At 47.6% G+C, this 17,199-nt stretch overlaps 1 protein-coding gene across 1 annotated transcript; it reads right to left on the reverse strand.

The window, feature by feature from the left end:
* Nucleotides 1-344: 344 nt before the first annotated feature.
* Nucleotides 345-17,040, reverse strand: LOC101738355 (NADH dehydrogenase [ubiquinone] 1 alpha subcomplex assembly factor 3). The gene is made up of 6 exons (XM_062675328.1): nucleotides 16,689-17,040; nucleotides 16,103-16,205; nucleotides 15,374-15,432; nucleotides 14,378-14,471; nucleotides 2,685-2,821; nucleotides 345-1,468 (listed from the first exon to the last, which is right to left on the reverse strand). Exons 1-6 carry the CDS (start codon nucleotides 16,748-16,750, stop codon nucleotides 1,345-1,347), a joined length of 579 nt encoding a protein of 192 aa, XP_062531312.1. The 5' UTR covers nucleotides 16,751-17,040; the 3' UTR covers nucleotides 345-1,344.
* Nucleotides 17,041-17,199: the final 159 nt, after the last annotated feature.

The raw sequence follows: 17,199 nt of genomic DNA on the forward strand, positions 1-17,199 counted from the left end.
CGCATTACTGCTTCACGGCAGAAATAGGCGGGGCGGTGGTACCTACCCGTGCGGACTCACAAGAGGTCCTACCACCAGTAATTACGCAAATTATAATTTTGCGGGTTTGATTTTTATTGCACGATGTTATTCCTTCACCGTGGAAGTCAATCGTGAACATTTGTTGAGTACGTATTTCATTAGAAAAATTGGTACCCGCCAGCGAGATTCGAACACCAGTGCATCGCTCGATACGAAAACACCGGACGTCTTATCCTTTAGGCCACGACGACTTGAAGGGAGTCAAAATCATGTTAAAAGATTCCGTTACAAACATACATAAGTCTGAAGCTAATAAAAGCGTATTTCTTCAATGTCTTTATTCAACTAATATTTACATAAACACAATTAGTTAACAGAGGAAATAAGTATTAACGAAAACAGCTTTAAACATAACTTAGTTATGTTATAATCATATGTATACCAGAGTGTATAGAACCCGTGAATCACGCTCTACCGCTAGATTCATAAAAAGCCTTTAGGCTTCTCGGTGTGACGTCTATGAGCTGTAAAACGAGATATCGGTGACAAAAATGAACCAGCAATTGGACAGCGGGACGCTCTCGGAGCGGTTTCTTACAGAAAATCCCTTACCACATTTAATATTATGGAGGGTAGATGTAAAGAGCGCCATCTTGTAAAGGGGATCAATTGAAAAAGCTTCCATCTGTAAACATCCAGTCCTTGGAAGACTCAGCGAAATACCGCTAATGTAGGAAGTGGAAATGATATGAATATAGCAGTTTTAAACAGAGCAAAGTGTGCCGGGTTGAAGTGAAGAGTGGTAAGTTATGGCGCTGTCTATGAAATCCTTCCACTTGCAACTGTGGCGCCATCTTAATTCGTACCCTTTCAGCGGACACTTTTTAAAATACTGAGATGGTGGAGGTTTACTTCTATCCTCCATAGTTAATATAAAATATTGTTACTTCATCCCTGGTCTTTGCAACACACCTTATGTGTTAAGTCACTTCATAAAAAAATAACTTTTAGTGCAACTTTTGTATTTGTGTTATTTATTTATTTTATATACTAAATTTATAACACTGTTAAGTAAGAAAAAATACATCGGTAAAATGTCGGGAATTTTTGTATATATTTCCCAAGATTTTTCGACAAAAGAAGCGTTTTTAACAATTTCTCTATGCTCCAGAATTTTCTCAATGAGGAAACATTTCATAATCGACTATTACACGTTCAAATCTGAACTCTAAATTGACTAAATAAAACAGCAAACCACTTTGCGTGCTCCCGACAAAAGTCCCTACTTTTACACACACTACACAGTGTTGCCAGTGATTTTCTTTATTTCCCTGAAGGCTTCGAGAATCCTTTCTGGAATATATCACTGTAGTGCATCTTCACTTCAAGCATATCGTCTTCGTTCATGTTGACTTTGAACGGTGGTATCAGGGCAGCAGCCACGGATCTAAACACAAAGACACACAGAAAAACATATCGACGGGTGAAAGGGTATTTGGTTTAAGCGATACTTATCTATTTAATTAAATATGCGTTTTATTTAGTACTAGCTGAGTCCCGCAATGTTACCCGCAGTTATTATCGTACCGCGGGTGACGCCGCAGGGTGAAGCTAGTCTAAAAAAAAGAAGGTAGCCTAAGTTACTCCTTATATAATCAGCTACCTATCAGTGAAAGTCCCGTCAAAATCGGTCCAGCCGTTACAGAGATTAGCCGCAACAAACAGACAGACAAACCGACAAAAATTGTAAAATAAAGTTCTAGAAAATTAAAAATATAGCCATTCAGTCCTCGATATCATTGACAAATTTTCTCTTCAGTGTTGCCACAGTCTGTTTCTCATGAGGCCTACTAGGGAAAGCCGCTGCTGATAAGGCGCGTTGGAAACCCGGCATCAATAACGTACCTATTTCTATCACGACCCAGCCAAGCGTTTCGATTTAAAGGTGGAGTCTTAGAATACAATTGAGAATTACATCTAATGTCCTATCATAGGAGCAGTTACATTGTCATGTCTCTGGTAACTACACATTTAACAACAGGTCTATAAAATAGGAAATTTGTTTTATTTATTTATTGTAAATATAGACCGCGTCCCCAAATGATCATAGAATTTAATAAAGACGATCATCTGGTCTAAACCTGAAATGAGTTTCTGGCCGGACCTTCTCAGTGGGTCGCGATCCCAATCTGGTGGTAGATTCAACAAAGCTCTGCTCTTACTAGGGCTAATGTTAGCGACGTCTGAGCCCCGTAAGCTCGGTCACTAATCAAGGGGAAGCCAGAACGGTCCAGAGGCTGGTAGGCACCATAAAAAGGTCATATGGTGGTGGTATGACCTCTTGTCTCTTACTGGCGGTAGGACCTCTTGTGAGTCCGCACGGGTAGGTACCACCACCCCGCCTATTTCTGCCGTGAAGCAGTAATGCGTTTCGGTTTAAAAGGTGGGGCAGCCGTTGTAACTATACTTGAGACCTTAGAACTTATATCTCAAGGTGGATGGTGCATTTACGTCGTAGATGTTTATGGGCTCCAGTAACCACTTAGCACCAGGTGGGCTGTGAGCTCGTCCACCCATCTAAGCAATAAAAAAAAGGGCTAGCATGAAAAAGTTAGTCTATGGCTTATCATAGACTAATTTAGACGTGTCCTTAGACAACTCACCTGCCCTCTGCGTTCAGGAAGTTGAATGTGGAACATGCGTGTTCTGTTGCCAAGATTTCGATGTTCAATTCGTTCGCGCGGGCCGCCCTGAATGCTTTGTCTATTTTCGAACGATCCGTCGTATCCAAGCCTAAGATCTGAAAGGATTTTTAAAGTGAATTTTTTATTACATCGCCTCAAACTTTTTCGTCTGTGTGTTGCATGTCGCGTGACGGTCGGCCGCGAAGTAGGGATAAAGTGAAAGGCGCTCGTCAGAGCAGGCAAGGCCAATATGGCGCCGCCTATAGTTCGCAGCAGCTGACCGTGTAGGGCAGTGATTATCAAACTTATTTCTTTTACCGCCCCCTTTGAAAATCAATTACTTTTCAACGCCCCCCATTTTTTATACACCCCTAAAACTTTAAAACCACAATTTAATTAATTTAATTAATAAATGTTGTATTAATTTTAGGAAATGTAGTACCACGTAGTACATAATTATGTATTTGGAGATGCTATTATTGTTTCTTCATATTATTATATGTCCGTACATTGCTACAGAGCGTGTATTTACAAATTTGCAAAGTAAAAATGAATTCTTCTCATCAATATGTTTGTTTAAATTCAGAATCACCAAAATAAATTGCTAGTTCACTGTACTATTACTATGCTAATTTATTAGAACGAAACTATTTTTGTTGAATATCTTTCTCATTACTATAAGATTCTCATCATAAGATAATTAAAAATTTATATCTCGACTAGTAAATAATACTACTAACAATAATAACTTATTAAACTACGAATAAGCTAAACCTGGAAGTCGTAGAGGATTTCATTTATCTGGGCTCCGTCACAGCTAGTAATGGATCCTCCGAAAAGGACCTCAGAAAGCGAATCAGTATGGCAAAGAGAGCTATGTCCCAAATGGACCGTGTTTGGGCGGACAGAAACATCTCGAGGAATACCAAAAAGCAGCTCCTCACCCCCCTCGTCTTTTCCATTTTACTCTGCGGCGCAGAGACTTGGACCCTCAAGAAAGCCGATCGCCAACGCATCGACGCGTTTGAGATGTGGTGCTGGAGGAAAATGCTCAGGATTCGTTGGACAGAACACAGAACCAACGAATCCATTCTTACCGAGCTCAAGATTCCAATGCGCCTCAGCACTACATGTGCGCGGAGAAGTTTCGAGATCTTTGGAAATATCGCCAGAAAGAGAGGTGACAATCTGGAAAAGCTGCTGGTAACAGGCAAGGTATGCGGGAGAAGGCACAGAGGCAGAAATCCAATGCACTGGTCGGAACAAATACGCTCCACTCTCAATATCTCAGTCCACGTTGCTATCCACACAGCCGAGGACAGGCAGGAATGGCGCAAGATGATGCAGGAGAAAGTTATTAGGGGAGGCCACGACCCTCAGCACTGAGGATTATCGACGCAATAAGGAAGGAAACTACGAAAAATAAATTAATATTTCGTATTATATTTATATATAATACGAAATATAATTTTTCATAGAATTTTAGTTTATAATTTAGAACCGGTTCAAATAAAAACCGCCGCCTAAGTCAGCGTTTTTATTATTTGTAATAATTAATATCTATACTAATATTATAAAGAGCAAAGATTTGTTTGTTTGTTTGTATTCAATAGGCTCCGAAACTACTAAGCCGATTTGAAAAATTCTTTCACTGTTTGGAAGCTTCACTATTCCCGAGTGACATAGGCTATAATCTTTTTTGAAAAACATTAGGTATCCTTACTAAAACTCCAATAATTTAACCCATTGTGGTTGCGACTTGGACACGGCAGAGCATACGATCGTCGCCTGCCCCGCATGGGAGGGGTGGCGGCGTGTCCTCGTCGCAAAAATAGGAAACGACTTGTCGTTGCCGAGTGTTCTGGCATCAATGGTACCGAGCATCGATGTCACCGGACGACGAGTCGTGGAAGGCGATGCTCGACTTCTGCGAGTGCACCATCTCGAAAAACGAGGCGGTGGGGCGCGTGAGAGATGCACAGGCCCGCCCCCGTCGAGCGGGGTCCAGGGAGGCGGATCTCGCTCAAGCCCTGGCCCTCCTAAGTGTTTCGGGTCTCCCTCACATGTCGGCCTGGGGACCGGCGAAGGGGGCCTACGAAGACGACGTGCAAGCTGCTCTGCATACGTTTTACGTATGAGCATCCGGGTGATGGAAGGCCGGCTATCCCCAACCCACCCTGGTTCTGACCCAGCGGGGTATTCCGTAGGATAGACCATTCTAACCGGCGCCATCTAGGCGGGCTTCGGACAGCCTGCCGACCGAGAGGGCTGGTGGTTGTGGCACCGACGACCGCCAGTCCGGCATCCCAAGGGGGAGGGTGATGGGAGAGATGTGCTCCGCACTAAACACTTCACTTTCCCCTCTTTGCCTTTTCATGAGCTCTGTCTCATGCGAGGTTTGGATGCTGGTTGTTGAGCGACAGGAGGATTTAGTCGGTTCGATTCCGACATGCGCCGCCCTCCATCCCCAGTGAAAAGGCGGAAATCCGGCGAATTCAACCTGACAAAAAAAAAGTGTGGCACTCGGGAACTGCGGCGGTAAAGCTGTTGCATAGCATTTTTTATCAACTTATGACATTATAATTAGACAATGATAATTTAATATTAAAACAATAATAAAACAAAGCCACGCTATATTAAACCTTAATAAAGGCAAAATCTTAACTGTCCCCTTCACACTCATAAGCTAAAGCGCGCGAGAGAGAGATGCGCAGACTTTTTATGATTCGCGTGCAGTGTGACATCACGCCACGCGCTTATTCACAAACACTACACAAGCGCAACGTGTGAATGTGTTGAACGCGAGCTACATGGTAGGCGGAGTGAGGGGTGTTAGGTTTTTATCGTTACGGAATTTCATGATTCGGTCGCCGCGCTCAAGGCCCGCGATAAAAGCTATGCAATAGCTTAAAAATGTATGAACTTGTAATAAAATCTCTTTGGCTATACTATTTGTATCTGGCTGGTTTTGGTATCATTAAAACTTTAAATTCGAAAGAAGATAATTCCAAATTAAAATTAGGAAGATGTGTGATTTTTATTTATTTTTCGTACTGTCAAGATGAGTGAATCTAATGAAGATATTCGATACATTTGAAAATTTTACTACAAAAAAAGTAAAAAAGCAACGCAAGCCGTGAAAAAAAATTTGCGATGTTTATGGACCTAGTGCAGTGTCTGTGAGAGTAGCACAAATTTGGTTTAAGCGTTTTCAATCCGGAAATTTTGATGTCAATAAAGCACGTCGCTCTGGTCGCCTTATTACGGATAAAATCGATGCCATTTTTGAAAAAGTGAGGCAAGATCCGGATATCAGTAGTTACAACGTAACTGAAGAGCTGGGAATTGACCACAAAATAGTTATGGCGCATTTGAAAAAAACTGGGTACACAAAAAAGCTCACTGAAAGAAACCTAATGAACCGTATACTAATTTGTGATTCTTTATTACGACGTAATGAAACCGAACCATTTTTGAAGAAGCTGATAACTGGTGATGAAAAGTGGATCACATACGACAAGAACGTACGAGAAAGGTTGTGGTCAAAGGCCGGTCAGGCTTCACAGACTCTGGCGAAACCCGGGTTAAGTCGCAACAAGGTGATGCTGTGTGTGTGGTGGGATTGGAAGGGCATTATACATTATGAGCTGTTACCACCAGGCAGGACCATCGATTCTGAACTCAACTGCGAACAACTGATGAGATTAAAGCAAGAAGTTGAGAGAAAGCGGCCGGAATTAATCAACAGAATAACGCTAGACCTCACACATCTTTAGCCACTCAGCAAAAATTAAGAGAGCTTGGCTGGAAGGTGTTAATGCATCCACCATATAGTTCTGACCTTGCACCTTCAGATTTCTACCTGTTTCGGTCTCTTCAGAATTCTTTAGGCAGTGTCAGGTTAACATCACGAGAGGACTGCCAAAACCAATTGTCGGGGTATTTTGATCAGAAGCCCCAAAATTTCTATAGCAATGGAATCATGTCCCTACCTACAAGATGGCAAAAAGTTATCAAACAAATTGGTACCGACATACTTTAGTTAAATGTGAATAAATTATATTAAAAAATGTTGTGAATTTTCTTAAAAAATGCGAAGGAACTTTTTCCCCAATCTATTATTATATAGAAATAAAATAGTAAAGAATGTTTACAATAAGTGAGCTGTTTAGGCTTACTATACTATACTATTTGACATTGAACGGTAATGGGTAAATTGTAAAAAATAATAATCTAAGACAAGTTTTTCAACAATAATTATATACGCATTTCCATTTTATATAAAAATTTTGATTCTTACATCAGTAATTTCTTATAACAGGCTAGGAAAATGCTTTAAAATGCCCTTATGTTAAAAACAAGAAAGAAAATAAAGAAAACCTCAACTTGTATTAGTTTACGTATGTGTAATATTTTAAAACTCTGCATGGTAGTTTTTTTTTCTAATGTTTAAAATAATTTCTGGCGCAATGTAATTAAGGTAAAATTGCTCTAATTTTTTAACTATCATCGATCATGTTCCGCAGAAACTTGTTACAACTTGATTGCGTACGGTGTGTGGGCTGTCCTTTTTTTTTTTTTTTTTTTTTATCGCTGGGGAATCCATTTACGGATACCCGGTCGAGGGGGGTAACGGACCGGGTTATGTCGGACTCCGGCGCCTCCTGAGAGGAAGAAGGGGAGAAGAGAAGAGCCGAGGTCCTTCACCTCCCCCAATTTCTCACAGGAGACTACGCCTTGAAAAAGGCGCGCGAAGCACTTGCCCCGCAGAACGACTACCGACTAAACCCCATCGAGCCCCACCACTCCGACTCCACGAAACCCACGGTACCGCACAGTGCGCGCCGAAGGCTCGCCGTCGCCGGTACCCATCCTGTTAATAGGACGGCACTCCATCCCCGGGAAAATCTCGCAGGACGTCGTCTCGGAGACACACCGTGAGCGGTGCACAGGAGCCACCTTGCGCCGCCTCACCACCGGACCAACAGCCGAGTACCGGGCACCCCCGCACCCGGCACCCGACAGCCCCTACGGGAGATGAACGGGAGCTTCGCGCCCGTGCCGCCCACTCCGCCTTCTTCGCTGTGAAGCCGAAGAGGGATCCCACTCCCTTTCGCGCTCCTCAGCCTCACGGAACGCCATGACCAGGTCGCAAAACCTGGTCATGGCCTCCCAAGAATTCTGGTCCTCTAGCATGCGGGCGATGACAGCCCGCAAGGAGAGGTCCCTCCCCAGCACCGCGATGAGGTCTCGCCGCGAGCGCTCCCAACGCGGGCACGCTTCGAGTGCATGCTGAGCGTCATCGTCCGGATGCCCGCACTGGTGGCAACCCGGATGTGGCTCTCTCCTGCAGACCTTCCACAGGTACCTCCCGAAGCAACCATGCCCCGAGAGGACCTGCGTTAAGTGGAAGGAGAGCACGCCGTGTCGTCTATCTGACCATGCCTCCAGCACGGGCACCAGGGCCTCGAGGGTGCGTCGGCGAGTGACTGAAGTTTGGCCAAGCTCCTCCAGCAACCGCTCCCTCCACTTGGCGTACGCCAGATGACGCGCAGCACGCCTCCACCGACCGACAGCCGACGGGCCGGGCGTCCGTCCCCGACTCAGGGACTGTGTTCTGCGCCGGTATACCGCAGCTGCTACCTCAGCCTCGAGATCCCAAGGAAGGGAACCGGCGAGGGCACAGGCGACCTCCCGGGAGATCGTACGGTACCCCCTGATGACTCTCACCGCGAGCACCCGCTGCGCTCGTAGCAGCAAAGCTGCATTGCGCGCAGAGAGTGCGGGCGACCACACGGGAGCGCCGTACAAAGCCATACTGCGCACGACCCCCAGGTACAGACGCCGGACGCCGGCGCTGCAACCACCGACGCTGGGGAGAACACGGGCTAGTGCGCCCGCCATCCCCAGCAGCTTCGGGACTAACTCACCAAAGTGGTGGTCGAAGCGCCATCGACTGTCCAGCACAAGGCCCAAATATTTGAGCTTCGGCTGGACAGCGATCGATACTCCACCGACTATGAGATTCGCTCCCGGAGGAGGTCCCCTCCGGACTGGGTGAAAGCACACCGCTTCGGACTTGCGGAGGGCCACCTCAAGACCTAATCTCCGAATGCGACTAACGACGGTGGAGACCGCCGCCGTCGCAAGGATCGCTGCGGCTCTGTAGTCGGCTCCGCGGGCCGTCACCAGCGTGTCGTCATAGCACACTACGTCGACGCCACGCAGGCTAGCACCGCGCAGGACCCAGTCGAAACCGATGTCCCACAGGAGTGGTCCCAGTACCGACCCCTGCGGGACCCCGCACGACACCGCTTTCCGTCCCCACCCCCTCCTCTCGGGGAAGACTACATTTCGCCCTGAGAGGTAATCCTCTATCAGGGTCCGGAGACTAGGGGGGACGCGGTGAAACCGGAGCGATTCCACGATCGTGCTCCAAGGGATCGTGTTGAAGGCGTTGGCGATATCAATCGACACAGCCAACAACACGCCCCCCTCGGAGCACGCACGATCGGAGAGGTGGCGGACGCGCAAGACCGCGTCCATGGTGGAGCGACCTCTCCGGAAACCATATTGGTTAGGAGCCAGGTCAGGCCCAACGCTTTCGAGGTGCTGGACGAGGCGACTGGCGACGATGCGCTCGAGGAGCTTACCGGCCTCGTCCAGCACGACGATTGGGCGGTACCCGCTTGGCTCGTCACGTGGCCGGCCTTCCTTAGGAATAAGGACAAGCCGACCAGTCTTCCATGGCTCTGGGAACCTGCCCTCACGGAGGCACCTGCTGAATAGCCCTTGGAGGGCAGGCCCCAAGCCGTCACCTGTCAAGGCGAGCGCCCACGCTTGGGACGAGATCCCATCGGGACCGGGTGCCGTGCGCTTAGCCCGCATCCTCTGCACAGCCAAATCGAACTCCACCTGGGAGACGTCCTCAAGCTCTTCGCTATCAGCAATCCGCGCCATTGTCATCACAGGGGGGACGAAGGCCGTCCCGGATAAATCGGGAAACAGACCCCCGACTACCCGCTGCAATGTTTCCGGCGGCAGGGTGCTGGTTGCGGGAGGAGCCCAACGGCGAAGCGCATTACGCGCCAGCCTGTAGGGCCGCCCCCACGGGTCACGGTCCAGCGAGGCCAGTAGGTCGTTCCAGGCGGCCTCCTTCGCCTCCCCGATAGCCAAGCGCAGGGTTCTTATCGCCGTCCTGTACACTTCGTACAGGCGGTCCTCCTCGTTGGGGTCCCGGCGCGTTCTTCGTCGTCGATATCGCTGGTATGTGCGACGACTAATATCGCATAGCCGGCGCTGGCTGGCGATCTCCTCGGTCCACCAATGAACTTGGCGCTTAGGAGCGAGAGCTCTCACGCGAGGCATAGCAGCGTCACACACCCGTGACATTGCCTCGCGCAGACGCTCCACCCCCTCGCACACGTCTGCTGGCTCGCCAAGCGAGTCAAGACGCCACGCCTGCACTATGGCCGCCTCACGCAACCGCTCGATGTTGAGGCGCTTCTGGGCCCAACGAGGACCCCTAGCGCTGCCACTGATGGGCAAGGAAAAGCTCCGAACAGAACCCACCGGGGTCGCGGCGACACTGAATCGGATGTAACGGTGGTCGGAGAGGGTCTCCTCGCCAACCATCACCGCCCAACCGCGTACGCGATATGCGACGTCAGGCGTGGCGAATGTAACGTCCACCACGGACCCGCCCAAACGTCGCACGCATGTGAGTTCCGTACCGCGATTGAGGATGAGGAGACCGCTTCCGACCAGCCACTCCTCCACCGCTCTACCTCTGGGGCACGTCCTAGAGGAACCCCAAGACAATGACTTGGCATTTAGGTCACCTAGAACGAGAATCCGTCGGAAGTGCGACCTTCCAACGACGCGGCTGAGCTCGCTGAGGAAAACCTCAAACTCGGCGAGCGTCCTGTTTGGGGAAAAGTACACTCCCAACACGAATATCTCGGCCCAGAGGACGGCAACGAAGCCGCGACCTCTTTCAACAACGGCAAACGTAGGCGGAGCACCCACACAACAACGCCGGATGATTGCCACTCGGCCCTCCAAATCGGCCGCCCAATCGGGGCTCGAAGGGACCCGATACGGCTCGGCGACCACCGCAAGATGGGTCAACCCCTCCGCCATGCTCTGGAACAAAAGGTCCTGAGCTCTGGCGCAATGGTTGAGATTCCCCTGCAGGAATCGAAGGACACCTGTCATAGCAGGACGCCATTCGATGTCTCCATAGCCGTACCGGGCTGCCTCCGTGCATTTTCAAGTGCAGCGGAAGTTCCTCTTCTAAGTCTCGGTCTCGGGGACTTGGCACAAGCCTTGCTCCCGGAGACATGGTCCGCCGGTCTGCCGGCAGCGGTACATACAGCGCAGTGTGGTGCAAGAGAGCAGCCGGCCGCTACGTGGCCGGTCTGGCCGCACCGATAACAATCCCGGCTGCGGTCGACCGACGAAGGACATCGGGCGCTCACGTGCCCTAGCTCATGGCATCGGAAGCACTGTAGCTTCTTAGCCTCTAACAAACAAGCGCGGAGCACGCTCCAACCAACCCTCAGTTTTGGAACGGCGAGAACCTTCATCGTGGCAACGACGGGCAACCGGACCAATACTTGACCCATCCCGCCTGGGCCATACTTGATGTCTCCGATCTTCACCGCATCAGGAGCGCATTCGCCAATCCGGGCAAGCTCCGCGGTAAGTTCCTCCGGCATCAGGGAGTCGTCCAGTCCGCTGATGCGGATGGCTGCAGTCGTTACTGGCCTGGTCACTATGACCCCTTCTGCGGGCAGAACCTCACGAAGCTTTTGGGCCAGGAGATCGGCCTTGGCGCTCTGGTCTGCACCTTCCACTACCAGCACCTTAGACCCAGTCACTGCAGACCGGATGCGCTGGATGGGTATTCCAAGTGCCCCAGGATCTACCTTGGCCCTCGCTTCGGCGAGTACAGTGCGGTACGTGAGTCCTCTTTCCACGGCCTCTGGTTGCAGCTTGAGGACAACGGCCTGAGTGCGTGGAGGGCGCAGCTTCTTCTCTTTCCTCTTTACAGAAGACCGGTCTTTCCTTTCCGCTTCAGCGATAGCTGCCGCTGGAACCGTCCTCACTGCTTCCTCCCTCGGTCGAGCACCCCTACGGGTGACCGTTGACCAGCTCTCGATCATGGAAGCTGGAGCCGGGAGGAAGGTGTGCGTTTCGGATGAAGCCGCTTGCGCGGTGACACTTCTCTTGGGGCCACGCATCCTCTTTTTCGCCAATGTCATCGGTGGCACTGATGACGGTGCCGCATCCGGTGCAGCGTCAACGACGACAGGGGGATTAGACGATTCTTCCCGGCTCCTCTGCTTGTCCGCCGCTAGCGGTGGTCGCATTCGGGGCTCCGGTAGAAGCCGTGCCTCCAGCCCTTCAAAGCGAGCGTCGAGCATAGTGCCGACAGCTCGCATAATGCGCTGTAGGCGCAACTCCTCCTCTTCCTCCTTGGTGTTCGGGGCCGGGGTCGCAGTCGATGTGGGCAACGCTAGCACCTGCGAAACCCTCGCCAACTCCCTTCTAACTTCATCGAGCTCCTTACGCAGTTGCAGGATCTCCTGCTCCTGCTTGACGTTGACCGCTCGCAGTCTCTTAGCCTCTTCGGCTGCGGTGTAGCCCACAAGGTCCTCCGTGGCCTCCTTGACAGTGACTGCCAACTCCTTCAGTGCACGCACGTACGTGCCCTTCGGGCTGCTGGATTTGGCGGCGACCATCAGGGCCACCTCTGCACTTTGATGGAGCCTACGCTCGGCATCGGGCTTAGGGACAGACCCTTCAGCCGCTCTCCTCTTGTGGCGTGTGGTGCGCGCGCTCTCAGTGAGCTCCTTCTCCTCTTTTTGTGCCTTGAGGTACGCTTGCCTGGCAGCGGCCATGCCAACGTACTGCCCTGTGGTCGCAGGGCGTCCCCGTCCACGCTTTGACGGCGTGACTGCTCTGGGCTTCACACCTGTCGGATCCTGAGCCTCCGAGCCGGAGCTGCTACTCAGCCCGTCCGAGCTTATATTGAGCACCCTTTTCCGCCGTCGTCGTGTCGGCGACGAATGGGTCGACGACTGGGCCGAACCAACTGTGGCCATATCGTTGTCCGACACGACATCGGCTCTTAAGGAACTTACTTCAGGGTCCTTCTCGGACATAATTTTCTTCTTTTGAACTCCGTCCTTCCCGGACCTGACGTCTAGGCAGTTTTTGCCCCCCCCAGAATACGCGGGGCAGCGTGCGTCCGACGAGTCGGCCACACGGAGGGATTCTCCTCCCGCTGAGCGGGAGGTACCCTCCTGGGGTAATAACTTTTTTAAACTGGCCATTACATAATTTTTATTTATTTTTTTAACCCGGGGTACGGTTCCCTGGGACACCCTAACGACTGGTCCCCCACCAGCCATTCATTCTCTCGCCGGGTGTCAGAGCTTAGAATTGGGTATGAGAGGGAAAGAAGATGAAAATAAAACCAAATAAAACAAAATAAAACCACAGGCGAAGAAGAATAGAAAAGCGTGTAAAATAAAACAATGAACGGAAACAAAAGAAGAGAAAGAGACAGGGTAAAACTTAAGATCAATAAAAATAACCAAGGGACAGTAAAAACAAAACAATAAAGTAACAAAGAAAAGGGAAAAAAGTGGAGGCCCACGCATCTCCAGAAGAACCACCCTTCAGCAGGTGAAGGGGGAGGAGAGCGTGTAGCCCCCGGTGCTGGTTTTGGTCCGCGTCGCTCAATCTCTCCCGCCGTAACACAACGGGAGAGAAGGAGCGATGCCCCTGTGACTATTGCCCAGAGGCCCGTGATCCGCCACCTACGGACGCGCCCGGTCGAAGTCCAGCAACTCCCCCGCAGACGAGACCCACAGCACGCAGAGTGCGCACCGCAAGCCCGTCCACGACCGGGTGTGTGGGCTGTCCTACGAAATCTATGTTAATTATTTTAAGATTTTATAACATCATACAGGGTAGAAATATAAACTAATTATTCGTTACTGTGTAGTAGGTGAGTTTTAATTTTAGTAAAATTTAAAATACTATAAAGTAAATGAAATTACAAATTTTACAGCGCCCCCCTAACCCACATCAACGCCCCCCATTTTTTCCTGGACTCCTTAACGCCCCCCTCTAGGTTTGAAACGCCCCCCAGGGGCCGTTATCGCCCACTTTGAGAAAGACTGGTGTAGGGTATAGACTATTACTCATTTGTGCCAGTGCTCCACGCTATTTTGTTTGTTTTTGTCAGTGTTTAATGTAAATGTTGTTTGTCAGAGTTAAATGTCTATAATGTGAAAAAAAGTTTCACTTTTACCGTGGTTTCATAAAACCACACAATCCTTTTTTTTTCTATTGGTCAAATGCCTGGACGAACTCACGACGTGTTGCCCACTGAGCTTCTCGCCGGATATTCTCAGTGGGTCGCGTTTCCGATCCGGTGGTAGATTCTGCGAGGCACTGCTCTTGCTAGGTTGCACTGCTTGCTTGCCAGTGTTAGCAACACCTCTGGTTTGAGCCTCGTGAGCTCACCTACACGCTAGGGTAACGCTGATATAACTTCTCAAGGCTATCAGCATAGCAAAAAATAAAGAGCTCACGGCCAACCCGGTGTTGAGTGGTCCCCTGGAGTCCGTAGACATCAACAACGTTAACGTACTTACAAGCAGATCGATTCTAGGCTCGAGCAGTTTGAACAGCTTCAGGGACTCCTCGGTGACGTCATCCGAATCTGCGACTTGCCAAGATAATACCGTTCTGGAAAAACGACCATCAACGCCATTTAAGTGGAATTTTCATTGCTATTTGGTATGCGGTCGGAGTTCGATAATTAATCGAATGATTATTAATTTTTACTGGTGGTAGGATGTCTTGTGAGCCCGCACGTACCACCGCCCTGCCTATTTCTGCCATGAAGCAGTAATGCGTTTCGGTTTGAAGGGCGGGGTAGCCGTTGTACTGTTACAAGTGAGACCTTAGAACTCATACTTCAAGGTGGGTGGCGGCATTTACGTCGTACGGGTTCCGGTAACCACTCAACACCAGGTGGGCCGTGAGCTCGTCCACCGAACTAAGCAAAAAAAAAAAATTTGCCATGAGCTAAAACTCTTAATGAGACCAAAAATATACAATCTTAAACAATACAGTCTACAATATAGCTCTGCCCTGCTCTAGCTAGGGCAGATGTTGCCAAATTCTCTCAGGGTGAGCCCCGTGAGCTCATCTACCGGTCCAGTGATAATGGAATAGACCCTCGATCCTACTGGGAATTAAGTATGTAAAAATATGCTCTGCTCTATTATTGAGGTTAACTGTATCATGTGTTCGTGTGTGTGTGTATCCTTAATTGTAAAATTCTAAATATCATCATTGTTAATATCAAGACATTGTCAACTACTGTACCATAGTTTGTATCTATAGGTGAGGTGACATTACCATATTACCACCTACAAATTCTGCCATTTTCTAAATTAGTTATCTCATTGGTACAACTAATTAATTAAATAAATAAATGTTAAATAATTATAAGCAATTTGTGTCGTTTATAAATCAATTATTGTAGTAAAAGTCTCATCATACATTTAAGTTAAGTGTTTTTCTTGCAGGGTAGATCATCATAGTATGTCAAACATGTTGCAATAATGTTAAATAAAATTTACCTTGGAAATATGGCCATAGGTCCTAAAACTGTGATGCCGTTGTTTAACTTGAAGCCATACTGAAAATAAAACGCTTAAATAAATTTGCATTTCTTTCTTTTCTTTTTTTCTTTTGTTGGCGACAAGCATACGGTTCAACTGATGGTGAGTGGTTACCCCAATCATAGTTCTCGTCGAATCCGTCGCTTGCGACGAAGGGCTCGACGAGTAAATTAACCCACAGACACAGCCCACTGAGCTTCTCGCCGGATCTTCTCAGTTGGTCGCGTTTCCGATCCGGTGGTACATTCTGCGAAGCTCGGCTCTTGCTAGGGTTCGTGTTAGCAACGTCGTTAGGTTTGAGCACCATGAGCTCACCTACTAGTTACGGTTACGCTGAAATAGCCTCTCAAGGCTATCAGCTAAGGTAGAAAAAAAAGTGGTTACCGTCGCTCATGGACATCAGCTATGTCAGGGACAGAGCAAAGCCGCTGGCTATTGTAATTGTATATGGTATATTTATATATATAAACTATATGAGCTCGTGGTAGGACATATTGTGCGGCTACACAAGTGGTAACAGCTTGGTTAATCGTTACATAAATACAATTGAGATTTCTCTCGAGTGATCTCACTCTCTTCCTATCTTAATTGATTTCTCAAAATTTATTTGTATCTCTATTTAAGAGTTACTATAAAGATCTAAACAGGCGCAAAGATCGGTTGTCTAAAATATTAAAAAGAACTTACAGTAGCAAAAGAGTCAATCATTAGTCCGAGGTCATATTCGTTGTTCAGAACTCTCACAGTCGTCTTGCCCTCTCCTTCGTACGCTGCTTTGGTACGTGTAAAACTGTATACATTTATTATCAATATCAATATCAATTCACAGCAATATAATATATTCCTATATGTTTTTTTTATAATTTTGCTCCTGCTACTAATTTTGCTTTTGATCACTATTGTTAATGGATCACAGCAATGGCACAACCATTAAAAGGTAGATTGTGTTCGAAAAAATTTCAATGCGGCAGACCTTACCTGCCGTGAACATTTATGCTTCTTTCCGGTTTCTAGAATAGTTTTCGCAAATTCATCAAACCTATAAGTAATATTACGTGAAATTGTGCTTCGTAGACTTTGCCTATGAATTCAGATATTTTGGATGTTTTTGCCCCTATGGACTATGTATGTCTTTTAATATGTAAAATATGTAAAAAGTCGGCCTTTGCAAGCATTCTATGTATTCTATGTACTTATTCATTCATGGAATGAACAAGTATAATAATTTATAATAGTATTGCATGAAAAAAGATGTTGTTTACAAGGCACTAACCTCAAAATAGGAAGTTTTCTTTTTGATAAAACGTTGATATGCCTTATTGTATTTTGAAACATTTTCAGCCTATTATAAGGATGACGTTTCTACTTGTTAGTTCAATGAAAATAAGAGAAATTCTAATTGTTATTCGCCTCCTAAACGCTTTTTTTCCACTCAGCTGATCTTATATTAAACACAAAATTTGCAGCTGATTGTCAAATTTTGTTTTCTTTTTAATCGGACATGCAAAGGTAGCGTTTCCCAGACACTTACATTGTGTAATATTGTAGGGAGTTTTGTGTTTGTAATGAAAAGCCGATTGTTTTCTCCCTTTATTTCTTTACGAATTGTTGCCCTTACAAAAGCAATATCCCTATTTTTTTTTGGTTTTTTTTTTTCTAAATCACATTTTATGAAAATATTTCGTGCTTTTTCACTGTTATTTAATATTCTGAGGTATCAATCGACGACTAAACTGTCTAGACTTTTTGACGGGAACGCGAGGAGTGAAGTTGTGTGATTTGTT

Source organism: Bombyx mori, chromosome 23 (assembly GCF_030269925.1).
Source record: "Bombyx mori chromosome 23, ASM3026992v2".
Classification (NCBI taxonomy): Eukaryota; Metazoa; Arthropoda; class Insecta; order Lepidoptera; family Bombycidae; genus Bombyx; species Bombyx mori.